This window comes from Anopheles ziemanni, chromosome 2, assembly GCF_943734765.1.
Source record: "Anopheles ziemanni chromosome 2, idAnoZiCoDA_A2_x.2, whole genome shotgun sequence".
Taxonomy (NCBI): Eukaryota; Metazoa; Arthropoda; class Insecta; order Diptera; family Culicidae; genus Anopheles; species Anopheles ziemanni.
Genome location: NC_080705.1, coordinates 18,871,089 through 18,887,306, shown reverse-complemented (window position 1 = coordinate 18,887,306; position 16,218 = coordinate 18,871,089). Strand labels below are relative to the sequence as shown.

Below are 16,218 nucleotides of genomic sequence, written 5' to 3'. Positions count from 1 at the left end.
GAAGTCTCGCTGCTTTGGAAAGGGTTGGGGTGGCGCACTTTTTCATTTAACTTCTTTTCACTTCCCTCCAACGACGCCCGAGCCAAGCGAGAAGTGATTGTTTCGGGAGGTGCTTGATGCTGGTTGGCAGCAACAGACCGGGAGGCGAAAAAATGGTTTGTCACGATTTCCCACTCCACTGGGACTCGGGGCGCTTAGAGGCTTAAGGTTTTTCTTCAGGATGTTCCAAACACGCTTTGACCAACAGCTCGAGGGATCGATTAGAAGCCGCTTCCAAATGGTAAACCTTTCCAATCGAGCTTTGGCTTTCGTTTGCCCGAAGCATTCGGTAGGAGAATACTATATTAAACTCTTCTTTTCTATCTCGTTATTAATTGTTTTTTTTTATAAACTGGTCGATAGTCAAACACTCTTCTTTATGGCTGACATTTATCGCGGTTTAATATTACTTGAAACCCCATTCAACTCCGAAATAAACCCCTCTGAAGACAGGTGGTCAATAAAACGGTTTATCCGGCCATCGTTTCAAACTTATAAAACGCTCATCGGCGCGTAATGCTGCTTCAGTTTATTTAGCACTTTACTGCACAAATCTCAATAAAAAACTTTCCGCCAAAGCAAATACAACAACTGAAGGCAGTTAAAAGAATCCCTCGCGAGGTCCGTCCGATGGCTGCATTATGTGGCGGGATATAAATTAAACTGCAACTGGTTCGTAAAATTAACCAAAAAGAATACAGTAAAATGCAGCTACCACTCCCCACATAAAAACATACACACATACATGGATACGGACACTTAGGTCGGCACATGCCAGTGGTCGTAAAAATGCTCGAGTGCCGAATTCAAAACGAAAATTTATTTTTATTGCAAATTTCCTAAAGGGAAAAATGTGCAGTCGCCGTCGTCGTCGCCGTTTGAACGAGCTCTGCACAAACCTCCATCGACCGTTTGCAGTGAGTGCAGTGACTTCTGTTGCTCCGAGGCAACTTCTGCGCGTCCACCAACATCGGTAGGAATGTGGAATCTGGATTCGAATGGGGTTTTACGTTTTGCGGAGTTCAAATCGCGCAACGCTGCCTAGCACCGTAGAGGAAGGGAGACGGAGTGTTTGTGGTGGAGCACTGCTTGCCAAATGAACGGGCAAAAGGCACATTGATACATCGAGCGAACTCGGACTGGGCTGTTCTTATTGCCTCACAGGTCAATTTATGTATTTATGAGATGGTAACACTCCGGTGGTAAATTTCTGCCATTTTGCTTCCCATTGCACAGCCTTCACTCAAGCTGTGAACGTTTTGTCGATCTCTTGGGCGCATCGAACGAGATATTCCTGCGACGTTCGAACGGGACGGGACCCTAAAAGCCTAAGCGCAAAAGCCACACGTTCGGCTTCGGTGGCCACAAACGGAAACGCAACCAAACCGAAGCCGACCATCTCGGTCGACCATTTTGCGCTTACTTTCCCCTTTTCCCGGTGCGGTGAGTTTTCTATTCAAGCGAGCGCGAGCCAGCCACCGGCCGGGAACGCCAGGCCGGGCAGCAAAACGTGTAATCATCATAAAACTTGCCCTGGATGATGCGATCCCGAGAAGGAGAGCGACGGAGAAAACGGGGAAAAGATGGCGAACGGCGACGACTAAACCAAACACACAACCTTGCGCCCGCGAGAGGTCTTGCCCGCGAGTGGACGGATAAACGATGGCGTTTTATTCATGCTCTTTTCCTTTCCTCCCCACCCCGGCCTGTCTTCACCCGGAATAGCCGTCTGCGTCATCGCAAGAAGTGGATCATCTGGGTGGCGACGGTGAAAACCTCCAGAAGACGCGATTCCTGTTGATCATCGGTCGCAATGGCGCTTCGCGTTTCGGGGTGAAGAAAGAATTTTAATTACACCCTTCCCCACACGGAACGGCTGCTTTCATCGGGGAAAGGTTTCCCGTGTAGGGAAACTCCCTCCGTTTTTTTTTGTTTTCATTTTGGGAGATCGCCGTCGATATTACGCCGTCGGATCCGTAATGTCGGGTTGACCATAAATATCGAGCCTACCAAAAATTCCCCACAAATCTTTGCTTCCTTCTACGGCCCCGCTGTATTGGCTTTTATCACGCAGACGGAGGGCCCATTATGGAAGAAATGGGTGCCTTTGGAACGTCCACTCTAATGCAATGGCCACCGTTTGACTGGCAGCTTCCGGTGCGTCATCGATCAACGTCAACGTTTCCTCGGGTACACAATGTTGCCGAATCATTTAATCATCTTTTGATTGTGTGCCTTGTTTATTAAAGTCCTTCCAGAGGGAAAAGCAGGCACCAGGGAGGGAGATAGCTTTCCATCGGGTTCCTAATTATCGTGCTGGTTCTTATCATGCAGGATTTTTATATTAACTTTTATTGCTCGGTGTGTACGTCTTTAATGTCTCGGGAGAAATTAATGCTATTCAAAACCCTTCATCTCTATGTCACCAACTGTACGGCTTCGCTCATGCTTAGCACGTGTGGTACGGCTTTTCATCCTCCCCCTTTCCTTGCCTCCTCCTGCTGTAAGCGACGAGCGAGATGAGCGCTTCAAATTGAATTAACGAAGAATGATAATTTGAACATAATTGCTGCGGAATGGGATAAACCTAACCGAGCGGGGAAGCGAAAGAGACGACCCGGCGGGGCAAGGATTCCAGGAAATCTTCCATCACACTGACAGGTGACGGTGGCAATTGTCGGCGGAGTGCCCGCGATGCGATTTCTGCCCGATTAGCGTCCGACTCGGAAGCGCGCGACTCATGCGCACGCGAAGTTATCCTCATTTTACCGTTCTGAGCTGGGGTGTCTGAGTATAGAGCTTGTGAAGATCGCCCCCCCCCCCCGGAATGGAGAAGATAGCACAAAGGATGGGTAGGGCTTTCGCCGTGCCGAGGAATGCACACCGAGGCATGCTCCGTACGCAGCCACGTCGCCGATTAACAGTCGACAATCCGCCATTAACGTGCGCCCCCAAAAGCGGATCATTTGCCGATGACAGATGACTGACAGTCGGTTATCGTGTGCGTGCGAAACAAGACGCGATCGCTCGTACCGGTCGGCTCGTTCCCCCAGCGAGCGAAAGATAAAAGACTTCAACGAGGTTCGCGGACGACGAACCCGCGTGTTTGTTTCTTTCCAATCGGTAGCGTTTTTGATGAAACCCGATGATGGTGATGATGATATCGTTGTTTGATCGACGGACCTGTTATTCGGTGGAGAAACGAGCAACGCTACAGCCTCCTTCAAGAACCCTCAAACACTACACACCATTAGGCTTTGTTAGGAAAATTAATCTCCTGTTGAAAACCCCGTTATCCAGCAAACGACCGTCGCGTTTCGAAACAACTCTTTGACCTGTTTTCACATCTAATGGGCGTCCTTTGTTCGTCACCTGCTTTGCATACTTTCGATTCTGCTTAAAACAATGCCGACGTCACACCAACGGAAAAGAAATATGGGTGAAAACTATCTCCATCGCCGGGCGAGCCGAACTAACAAGCGATCGTTTATAATAAGGATTATCTTCCGCCGCGAAACGAGTTTCTGCCCCGGCACGGTGTTCGGAGAAAGATATTGATCTGGTTGCAAACGCGCACACATAGGCACCGATAAACCGACCGACATGAAACGAAAACATGGCTCGCATTGGAGTTTGTTCGAGGGGGAATTCGTGGTCTGGGCTAGTCTCTTGATCCCTAAAAGAGTAGTTAGAGGAGATTTTCTTCATTTTTTATAACTAGGGATTTAAACGAGGGTTGATCGTGCCCTATGAAAGAGAAGAAAAACCAGTTGGAAAGAAAGAGTTGGGCTTGTTGGAAGGTTTATTATACTTATTTTCCTTTCGGGAGCTACAAGCGTTAGTTCCTGAAAACGAGTTCCCAACGGCAAGCTCGACCTTCGGGCGGAGAAGGAAAAGATGGACAGAAATTTTATGTTCAATCAATCAAAAAGTCGAAATTATTTATCACGTCTTGCTTTGTGAAGAATCAAACCCTCAAGTCATGGAGCGATGGTTTCGATCGAGCTTGCCCCAACAACAGCAGAAGAACAAATTTCCCGCCCATCGCAACTGCCCTGCTGGGACTCTGTTGGATGAGTTTATTTTATTTCCCCCCTTTTTTCCCAAACCTGTAATATTCGAGCTTTGGGATTGAGTTTGTTTTTCTTCTTCTTTCCGCTTCCCGCTTTTCCTGGTCCTCGAGAATCAAACTCGTTCGTCGTGCACGGACTGATTTGTGTTTATTTGCTGGTCGATTTGCTTTTCCGAACTGCTTCCTGCCGCCCTCTTCGCGTCCCCATATAGTGCGATTGAAATCAGGTTCGGCGTTGCGTCCGTCGTCGACGAAGTGACAAACCTTTAACCAGCCCGATCAAAGAAAACCCGTTTTTCGGGAACGGAAGGTGTGAGAAAGGTAGCAAACTTTGCGGTGGACTTTCCGCGGGACGGGATCTGTGAGGAATCGGGCATGCTGACCGCTGTTGACGAGAACAAGTCAAATGTTTTGATGGGGTCGTTTATTTTGTTTCGATCGTTTTTTTCCGCTCCGTAGAGAACGCCGGAGAGAAAGCGGGAGCAGAAGAGGGAAAATGGCAGTAGTGGTGGTGGTGGTGGTGAACTGTTGGAACTTTCTTCCCCGGGCGGTGCCGGCGGTTGGGAAAGCTGCCCGAACCTGCCCGGCCCGGTATGCATATGTGCTATTATTTGCATAAATTACTATCGATTCGTTAAATTAATCGTATCGATTTTTCAAATCTAGCAACGGCCAAGCTGACGTGTCTTATGGCCAACGGTGTGCGATCGTGCGTGACCACACCGGCCAACGCACCCCGGAGGCTGTTGCGACGAAGATCGGACCGATTGGAAAAGGAAAGAAGGAGCCTTTGGTCGCGAAGAGGTTGTTGATTTGTTTTATTTCATTGGTTCGTTAACCGAAGCAGTTGTTGACATCCGTGGGCTTGACGCTTGACGAGACCGGGGTTCCTTTTCTTGACATGTTCTCGACGCGACAAGTGGACGAGTAGAAAGAGGCTGTTTTTTTATTGACACACAGTGAGAGACGCTTATTTTATAGAGAAACTCGATATAGAATTTCCAATAAAGAATTCAAAGCGATATAGAAATTAAAATGATTAAAACTGCGTCATTGAAACAGAAAAGTTCGTCACTTGATGTAGTTTAAATTCGTAGAAATTGGCAATTGAATAAAATACGGTCCAGTTTTACTCTCTTTAATGCGAAAAATTATGCCATACTGTAACAAAGCCGGAGCAGATCTTGAATTCGCAACGGAAAGACGCAAAAAGACTCAACAATCAACCGCAAACACGCACAAACACACGCCACCGGGGATGGAAAAACTCGTCCCGTTGTCTCCGAATGGGCGTTTGGGAAAGGGGGGGGGGGGAGCCCCCCCCCCCCCCAAAAACATCGCCAAAAATAAAACTGGAGGCTGCTGACTGTAATTTCACGCGCCAATTTATTGCGCGCTGGCCTCGCGAAGCCGGTGGTGATTAATTGATGACACTGGGACAAACACCGGGGGCCCCCCGTGGCGTGTGTTTTCCTCCAGTTTTCCCTTTCCCTACCCTTCTACTGTACGCTTGTTATTTTATAACACACCGTGTACGCGTGTATGTGTGTGTGTTTTGGTTCTTTTCGCGCTATTTTTCGCGTCCCGAGGTATTGTTGACCCCATCGGGGAAGGAAACTCCAGAAGAAAATGGAGCCGAACGGTGTCCAATTTCGGCAGGTGCCGAAATCGTTAATTTGTAGCCTCTCGCGTCTCCCCGTCTCTTGTGCTGGCGATGGCCGCTCCTCTGTACGCTGTTCGGTTCGGATCGAATTTGCGCGCCTCGTTGGGTCGTTCTGTTTGCCATTTTGTTTGTCCATTCGCGCGCTCCACTGCCGCAACGCTCCGCATGGGTTAATTTTCCGCTTCGTGAGGAGCTGGAAGACGAGCTTATTTTTAAAATTAGGCCCCGGCCCATCCTTCATTTTCCGTTCGGTGGCGTGAATGATGCGCGTGGGGAATTAAATCTGGAGCGTAGCGACGGACCGCGGGGAAATGTGGAAACGAATTCCCAACGCCGTTGAGCGGTGCTTTTCGCGGCGTTCCTAATTGGCCTCCGCGAGGAAAACAACGCCGCGGGACCGCGTATTAGCCGGCCCAACCTACTTGTCAATAATTCCGCTCCGACTCGGAGGGCCGATCCGAAATCGATCGATCGATCAATCCCGCGAACCCTTTTCCCGAAATCCCGAAAACAACAAATCTTCCCCTCTTTCGGGTCGCTTGTTAGCTTCTCTCCGTTTTAATAGCTCGTCCGGTTCGGATTTGAGCGGCCGGTCCGTATATGGTTGCGTCGAAAATTGCGCGTCCATCAAGTCCGCGCTGGCAGGTGAATTGGGCCCTTGGGAGTCCACCGGGAGCTCCCGGGGATGACATATTTTACGTCGTCGACTCCGTTATCCCACCCCTCTAGGTCGGTTCTCCTTCCCCGTGGACAAACGGAGGGTTTTTGCGCTTCAAAAAGGCCAACAGGATTAAACCGCGTGCGTGAAAGCCAACCTCTCGGGATGTCGGTTTTTCGGCTGCGGCGTTGCGTGCGGCGTTATCGGCACAAAAGAACGAAGGTTTTCTTCGTTCGGACGCCCTCAGGGCGAGTTCGGGTTGGCTGTCGATCCACTTGTCCGTGCGCTGTGGCTTGTTGTCCCGCGGTCTCGGTTTTATTTTATCCCAATTAACCTTATCCACAAGGGGTCTTGGGCATCTCTCCCCCTCTCTCTTTCTCGAGAGGTTTCAATAGGCCACGTTAATCTTGCCCGAACCATCTCGGAGCCCCCTCGAAGAGAACATTGATGATGATCGGTTTGTGAACTCGCTCGACGTGCTCCACAAAAACCGGCTCTGGGGAAGAAAAATCGTTGCGTTTCTGGAGCTCCACCGTGTATGGTCGATCAATCGTTCCGGGGTCGTTCGTTTTATTTTTTTCCTTTTCCAACCCTGCGTGATACCTCTGGAAAATGATGTGATCGAACGGTGAAGATCACTTTTCGATCGACGCAATGCAAAAGAAACATTCGAAACAGGGCGTCGGTGCGCCGTCTTCCGAATTCTTCCCGGTCGGGAAGGGGGTGGGTTTGCCGCCGATTCCCTTCGCTCCCTTAATCCATCAGGTTAGTCTTCAGAAAGTAACACCGCTCCTCCTTCTAGCCTCAACCCATCTTCTACGCAGTTCAAAACCTGAACGTCACCAGTGAAACGGGATTTGGCGTTGGCTCGATGAGGCTCTCTTTCTGCGTTTCGTTCGAAAGCCCTCAGGAGCCTCTCCCGTGCCCCGCTTTCATATCTTTTACCCACTTTCATTCGCATCTTTCTTTCCCCCACGGTGAAGTTTTGGCGTTGACCTACGCGTTGTCGAACAAAGCGTTTGCGCATTTGCCGGTCGAAGATGTGAGGCTCAAATTAAGAACGCACCGTTCGACGCGGGCCCTTTTCTGTCTCGGCTTTATACGTTTTTCGTTTGGTGATGCACTGTGAGGAAGGTTATTAGCCCTACTAATGATTACCATTAGAGAAAGAACACTCTGGTCTCTTTACTTTGATTTGTTCTACAGCCAGCGGGAGGTTAAGCCATGTTTAATACAAAGTAAAAAACTCGCTGGCTTTTAATTTTAGAAAGAACAAAGAATAAATCTTCTCATAAACTGAGTCAAACGCTTGAATGTAATGTTTTTGCACCTGTTTAATAATGTGGTCCTATTCTTACAGTTTGAATGTTTTCATTCATTGATAATTTTCTCCAAAGAACGTAATCTAGTTTTTCCCCTTTTTTCTGCTTCATAAAGTAAAGCAACAAACTAACTGATCTGCTCTGGTTTGATGTTTTCTTGTTTCTCTCTACCGTCGCTCGGAAGCAAAAGCGATCTTTAATGAGCAGCAAAGTGATTAGTTTTCTTAATAATATGACCGCTTCGTTCCAACGTTGCTACCGGGCATTGCGGGAACGGTTGAACAACGTTGATTAAGCTTTAACAAAAAAAAAAGAAAGAGAAGTGGCGGAAATAGTGGAACAGTAATGGCCTATGGTCGTTAGATAAACCAGTGGTGCTGTTTTTAATTGTCAAAATTTTCCGGCAAGAAAAACACTCCGTTTGAACCTGTTTCAGGTAGATGACCTGGTGTGTTTTCTTACTGCGCTTAAAAGTATTTATCGGTTGTTTTATTCGGTTCATCTATTTATGAAGATAATGAATTTACATGAGCTTTTTCCACACCTGGTGTAAGTCGTAGTACAAGAAAAAATACTTGAGTTAAGCGTACTTAATCGTTCCGTTACGCTTCAACGATGAGCAACTCAAGATCAGTAAGAAAAATGCTCCTCGAGAAACAATAATGAACTTTACGGTGAGTGTGTGTGCTTTTGAGATGTTTTCCATGGCATAATGTTGGCAACACTTGTACAGTTATGCGATGGATAGAAATCATGCAGTTTTTACCGATAAGATAAATTTTATTAAAATCCCTCCGATTCGATATGAGCAAGCTCAAAACAAATGTCCTCCGACGATGGGGTGTCGTATATCTCACACGCATCGTTTATGACCACTTCGCACAACCACACACACACACACACATACAAAAGGTGAGAGGAAACTCATCACCGTCCGTTTACAGCGCGGTCGCTAAATTATGCCGCCGTACGGTGGAAATGATGGCCACCATCAGTTATACGATTATTATCGCCATCCAACCTTTTTGCCAGCTGCAATCTGCATTTCCTGACCATCCCCGGTGTGGCCACTAAGGGTGTGATTCGTCCATCGATGGGTGGCCTTTTGCTCCGCGGCCCCTGGTCAACCATCTTCCGCTGGTTGAACCTTCCCGAGTCAGTCTTGCGGTTAGTCCGAGCTTCGGAGGAATGAAGCCTTCAGCAAAGGCGTTGCCGTAAGTCGCGATGGATTATAGCTGAACACTCACACGATGGCGGACACGTTGCTGGAGTTGGTCGACCCCCCCTGGCATCAAGCCCTCCCTTCAGCATACGCTGGCAAAGGCGCACTTTTCCAATCCATTAGCGCACCTCGTTCAAAGATTCGTCACACGTTGCGGTTCGAAAGGTTATTTTGTGCTTCTTCCACGCATGAGCCGATCGTTCGATCACCCGTTTTATGAGGTGAGGCTATCGACTTGCCGAGGCTGCCAATGGGCTGCTTAAAACGAGCATTCAACTTCAATGTTAACGGTTAACATGCGAAAGCTTACCTCATCTTAATACATTCAATTTACTTTACTGATTACGAAGCTGATTTAAACTATCGAACGTTCTTACCAAAGGAATATTTTACTTGTTTGTAAACAGATTTACTCAAAATATAAATAATAAGTTAGATAAGCAAACTTCCTCCGAAGAGGCACAGTTGATGTAACAGGTCTTGACGGCGGGTAACGGTTGGTTCAAGAATATTTTCCAAGAAATCAAAAGCTCGCATGGGGTCCTTACCTTTAGAGGCGTTGATGTTTTCAATTATAGCAAAACTCCACCTCCTTCCCCACTGTTTCATCGTTTGCGTCAGTACTCAGTCGAAATGATTCCTTCCCGGGATCAAAATGGAACGAAGATCCGCCCGGGATGGCACGAACAGCTGTACGATCGCCTTTGTTCGTTTGTTCTCTGAATCACTCCAGCTATATCTGGTCGAAGAACCTACCCTTCCTCGGGGCCGGTTATGGCAGGGCCTCGGTAAGGCTTTTTCTCCACACCGGATGACGAATGTCCTACTTCCAGAGATGCATTCCAGATGTGAACAATATGCTCACGCGTCCTCTTCTGCGAGGAACCGTCCTGGTCCCAGGTGTAGAAAGTGCATTCAGCCACCTCTTGTTTTTCTTATGCTGTCCATCACAACCATACCTGAATCGGTAGTTGCAAGAGCTCGTGGTAGAAAGTGTCGGTAGGAATTTGTCTTGGAATCTCCGGTTATCTCCGATGGCCTGTGTCCACGCGCAGATGTGTTTGATGGAGATGTAAATTTAATTAACCACCATTACCAACCATCAACGATTCGTCACAAGTTTCCAGGCGTTTTCTTGTTTTTCCAACCACACTTGAGAAAAATTCCATTGAACTCACTCTACGCTCAAGGTGTTGTGAAGTTAAATTTAGATTGGATATAACCTTAAGCATTGAAGAAGACAAACGAACCAACATCGCCGTGTTGGAGCTCTCGGTGCTCATTAGACCCTTCAGGGGGATTTTAAGAAGCCTATACCAGGGTACCCAACCGTTTTCTAGACGTGTGCCATTTCCAGCAGCCTTAGGAAAACGGACCCAACCAGCCAACTCCATCGGGGCGGCAGCACCGGTCGCCAGCTGTTCCGCTGCATTCGTTGATTGCGTATTAAGGTGAGGCGAAAAAGCGCTGGTAATTAGCTTTGAGTCTGTATATCCCACCGGCTTTCTAGCTTTCTTTCAAGCATGGAGTGGACCCTCGTCCCCTCGCGAGCCCTCTCACCGGGCGTCGTGGTAGGCTTCGTTTCCATGTTTGTTCTTCGTCCGCTGTAACGGAATGCATGTACGGAAGAATGAACTTACCGAGCCAGAACCAGTTTGAACTACGGTGGAAAGGGCCTCATGGGGGAGACAGGGAGAAGGACGGGAGAATCACTAGACAAGCAAATGCTAGTTCCATGGCTCCACGTTTCGATGCCCGTTCGGTTGGGAGGTTTGGTTTTTTGTGACGGACAACAAATTGTTTCTCGTCCCGTCCAGCCCTCGCATCGAACCGTGATGGCAGATAAACCCCGCATTATCTGAGATTTTATCCAACGAAAAGCGACATGTGCAGCGGGCTGGAATTGAGGTCAACCGGGGCTCTAGAATGGTACTCCGGCTTCCCCCTGGAGGAGGGACTCCGTTAACAGCTCATTTTGTGCGCAAATCTCATACATTACGACTCCGGTGTGTTCGGTTTTCACGTCGTTCCATCCGTCTCCCGAAATAGTGACGGGAAACTCCCGGTGTCACCAGCCCCGAAACAAAAACCCCGTCACCATTTCCTCCACCAGGGTGCGGTGCGGTTCGTTTGTTCGCACACTGTCCGCACAAATGAGCCGACGTAAAACATATCATTACGCGTTTATGTTTATAATAAACCCGTTAATGGAAAACTAGCACGAAACCGGGTGATCGGAAATGTGGCGCGCCTCAGAGCACGGTGGGCAGCCGGAGTGGAGTGCGAATTGCAATACCACACACCATTTACCGGCAGGGTCCTCCAGGAGTCGAGTTGGGCTCAGGTATGTGTGTATGTTGGCTAGCTTTCATTTCCAATCGTCGCGAACGAAGAAATCTTTTCGACAGAAACGCCAGAGCGATATCTGGAGTTGGTGCGCAAAAACGCATAAACAAGAGGCATGCCCAAAAGCCCCGCAAGAATGGGGAGTGCGCAGTTGGAGAAAAAGGCCAGGAGCCCGTGAGCAACAATCCGAAGTCAATTATTTCGTAATGCTTATTTACGAAATGACGGCCTTCGGCGAGAGGCGACCCATCGCGTTTTGGGCTCCCGAAGGTGTGCTGCTCGCTGGTTTTCCTACAACACAACCAACTGCCAGCTTCAGCTGTGATTATCATAACGGGAAACCATTCGGGGCCACCGTTTGAGAGGCTGCAAGAGGCGCGGGGTTGGTGCCACAGCCGGCTGATGGTCACGATTCGGTGATTTCCGCAAATTGGTCCCCGTTTGGGCGTGAGGGTGAAAGGATGGGAGCGAGCTGGAACCCGGGTGTCACACTACACCTACCTCTTGCCGACTTCCTGGGTCTTCAAAGATGCACTGGAGACGTCACCCAATGTCGCCGTTGAACCAGATAAGCTCGGTGTGCTCAATATCGCGGAGATCTCTCGGCTGGGACAATGGGTCGTCGAATCGCTCTAGAAATGATCACACACCCCGGGCTCACGCTAGCTCCACCGACTAGTTCCTGGTCCGGAGCACATGTTCCGAGCACATTCCGGCCATTCTCGTACGATCCGCCAGTATCATTTCATTCTCACCTTCCTGGACGTGAGCTCCAGGTGGTGTTATTTGAGAATTTTAATGATATAATAAGATTAAGATCACCCTCCATGCGTTCTTCTTCCTCCGGTTCTTCATCTCCCGTGGCACAGCTTGCCTTCATTCACGTACCAAGGGCAGGGCAGGACCACTGTAGCCACCTGGAGAGCTACTCCGGCCGTAATTATCTGCTCGCGTATGTGCCGTGCGTTTTGATGAGCCTTGCGTTGGCTGGAGCTGAATGAAATTGCGGCATTGGGCATAGCATGTTCCTGCCACGGTTCGCGGACATATCGGGATCTGGATCAGTGCAGCTCCACCGCCATCACCACCACCACTGCCGCTCATTCACCGGTTTTTCGGACCGCAAGTACGAAGCAACTACACGCAAGCGCGATCGATTCCGTCAATCGGGCCCGCCCATCGATGATGGCGTGCACTGACTGCGTCTTTCCCCCGCCCCGACCCACTGGGGCGGTTATTATCCCGCTCCGTTTTCCGGGCTCTTTCTTTTGAACTTTTTCTCCACGAATCCACTTGGGCTTAATTTGTCCAGTTACCGTCCGGAGCGTTCGGTTTTCGCCCTTATCTTGTCCGGGAATCTTTTCTCCGCGCCTCTCGCAAACTCCCAAATTAGTCTGACGTGAACATGCGTGCCGAGGTTAACATACGGGGCTGAATGAAGATCAGAATATTACTCCGAGCCCTCAGGGAGCAAATCCCTTGTTCTGTTCGCAGATTAAGATTAAAGACTCCCGAAGCGCCAGGAAGCGGCAATTATGTTTGCGCTGCAGGATTTTGTCTACGTTTAACGAAGCAGGCCGTGCGTTCATGTAACATCTGGTCCAAGTGAACCATGATCGGTAATTTAGTTTTTTTTTAGACTCCGCGAAGTTAATGACACGGAGAGGGAGACAGGGAGCGAATTCTCGGGAAAGAATTTGTTATGATGTAATATGTCTTAAAAGTGCCTCAAGAAGTAGTCAAACTTTATAAGCAATATTTTCTTTCTTTCCTCCCGTCTCCTCCAGATGCGTCGTCATCGAACGAAGCCGTTCATCTGCAGCAAAGACTGAAAAGCCTCAGTTCGGAGTTGGTGACCTTACGGAACCGTCTCCACACTGGCGGTCAACCGACCGGAACTGGTCCGAACGGAACGGGTGGCGTCCCAGTGGGAGGAGTCGTTTCGCCCAACGCTGGACCAAATGCTAACCTCAACAACCACAATGGCTCCAACCACAATGGCGGCGGCGGCGGCGGAGGAGTGCACGGTACGTCGAACCATGCGACACACACCACTTCGGGACTTATGGCCACGACGGTGGGCGCGAACGGAATCAACGTGCTGCCCCATCTTGCCAACGGAGGCTGTCCCGGCAGCAACAACAACAACCCGAACAACAACAACAACAACACCAACAACAGCGTTAGCATTAACAGCAAAAACAACACCAACAACAATCCTACCAATAATGTTAAGGTATGTCTTCGGCGACGCAGAAACGTCACGACAAAAAAGACTCCGGGGCTGCTCGGGGCTTTCCTGCTGACGTTTACGGCGCGATTGATTTATCCACCGGTTCGGAGTGGAACGTTCAGCTCATTTTGTTTTCTTCTCCACCCCCCCACACACAGAACCACATGCTAGTGACGAGTGCGGCCCAGTGCATACCGTCGTCGGTCCAGGCGGGCGGCAACGGCAACAATCTGAACGCCTCGCAGCCGAACGTCAACGTCTTGCCAATCGTTTCGCCAAGGAATACCTCAATCCCGTACCCGCTGCCCCATCACAACGCCAGCACCAACGGCACGATGCTGCACGGAGGTGAGTTTACGGCGCAAACTCGCACGGGAACAGCGAACCATTCGGGCCCTTTCCTAACGTCTCCAGCTAAAAGACCAATCGACGGACTTCAGTACATGTAGACCGGAGTGGAAACTATCTTCTCGTGGCCGGCGATGATAAATGGACAGCACAAGCATTGTAGCAAAGGGGAAAATGGGTTCCCTTCGAAAACATAACATTTACTATTCCACCTGCCGGACGGTCCTAAATTAGGGCCCACCTTGAGCCACACGAGAACAATGTTGACGCGCGTGCTCAAGTGCGTTCGTTTAGTTTATGCTGCCTTTGCGGCAGCAGACGATTAATCAATCCGAGGCACCGGCACCCTCCCACGAGCGCGTTTGATGCGTCCGCCCCGGGAAAGTATGTTCGCTCGGGTGGCGTGTTGAATATTCAACCCGATAGTTGTGCGCATTAATTCATCCCCGACTGAAGGGGAATGTTCGTTTTTAATGTTTCAGTCTACACCGTGGAGAATTGTTTCAAAGAAAAGAAAACTTAAAGTGATCGAAAGTATCTTTTTGTGGGTTTTTTGGGTTTAACCGAATCATTTTCTTGAAGCTTCCTATCACAGGTTTCCATCAGCGGCAATGTTCTCGATCCTTTCGGTCTTTAAAACAATTCCAACCAGCTGCAAGTGATGTCCCTGCGGGACCTTCAGAGCGTGCCGGGGATTGCGTGTTCCGGCGTGCATTCCACTTGCGGGTCGCGTACGCGATCATCCATCAGACGTCCGAACCTGAGCGGCATAGTAATTTCGTTTCGTGCCGTGCGCGAATCTCGTTTCGTTCTTGATTCCCTGCCACGGGAAACGGTGGGAGGGTGGAAAAGGGAATGCAATGGATGACAGACGTGACGAGGACCGCTCGCGTTGCATAATGCCCGACCCGAAGGATGCACGGCCCTGCGTTCCCCCGATAGGCCCTGCCAAGTCGCCAGCCATGATTATGGTTCATTTTACTTTCGTTCGATGCCGTTGGAAGGCGCTCGAGGCCGGCGGCCAGAACGAAGGCGGTCGGAGGAAATGGCAGGCAATTTGTTTTTCTGGCAGTGGTGCCCGGTAATCATAAGGACCATCCCGCGTGCCGACACGGCGCGGAGGGCACGTTGTTTAAATTATTGTGCATATAATTTGTTTTATTGGTGTAGCATAAATCAGAACGGAGACCGACCGCGCCGGACCTGGACGCGGCGCAGCATAAACGGAAACGTATCATTTTCGTTACCCCCCCCCCCCCCCCCCCCCCCTCACTGGGCAAGAATTGAGGACATAATTGAGAGAAAGGAGAATATTTTGCACATTTTGCTGCTTCAGCTGCAAACAGGTTGTTTGGGCGAGAGAATTGTGCGCCACAAAAAGATATTTGAGGTGCAATTACTGTAACAATCGAGGAATGTATAATTTACTATTCCATGTTTTGAAATATCTTCCAAACGAAGGTAAAGTCATACAATTTGAAAGAGACATCAATTTATGTAGCTTACAAGATACTCACGGCCATTGCGACTGATAGTTTTTGTCTATGTACTGGAAAATGCCATTTATGAAATTTTGAATAACTCGTCATGAATACCAAGTTCAAAAGAGCTCATATAAGCTGCAGAAACCATAACCTACAATAAAAAACCAAGTTCAAAAGAACTCCTGTAAACCTAAAAATAAAGATCATCTATAGAGCATAGAGCTTTTTCCAATAAGTTGTTTACTTTTTGTTTTAGATGTGGCCAAACTTCGAGCAACACGTTGTTTCGTGGTAACCTCAATTTTCTTTTTAAAGACAACTCCCATAAACAAGATCGAACATTGATAGTAAGAACATGGTTTTATTGTTGTCTTAAAATCATACTTGTTTGGAAAGTGATCTTCTATGATCCCATAGTGACAAGTCTCTATTGATCTTCATGACCATCAACACATGCTGATGTCAAACGAACCGTCAACGACCGAAGGCAAAGAGAAATAAAATTAAGATGTGCACCACACCAACATGGCCGGTTTTTTTCTCTAGCGCAGCCACCCGATCATGCGTTTGCTAACGAATCCGCTGATAGCTCATTTGAATATTCGGTAATTTATGGCGCATGAACTACGATCACAGAAGAGGCAGAAAAGAAAAAAGGAACACGGAATGCGTCAGGTGGTCAATCCCGGAGCGAAAGTTGCGCTTGGATGTCGCGAGTCGGAATTCTGGTTAATCTTCTTTCTCCTCGCCGCGACCGGAGTCCGTGCGAGATCCTGCCACAAATGCGTCCGCCGCGATTAAGTTTATGCGCATCGCCATTAAGGTAACAAA

At 48.9% G+C, this 16,218-nt stretch overlaps 1 protein-coding gene across 1 annotated transcript in view; it reads left to right on the top strand.

Moving 5' to 3' along the window:
- The window catches only part of LOC131290923 (unconventional myosin-Ia-like), a 32,621-nt gene that overhangs the window by 4,861 nt on the left and 11,542 nt on the right, over nucleotides 1-16,218 (top strand). The window contains 2 exon segments of the mRNA XM_058320114.1: nucleotides 13,110-13,558; nucleotides 13,714-13,903. Coding sequence (XP_058176097.1) covers nucleotides 13,110-13,558; nucleotides 13,714-13,903 — 639 coding nt within the window.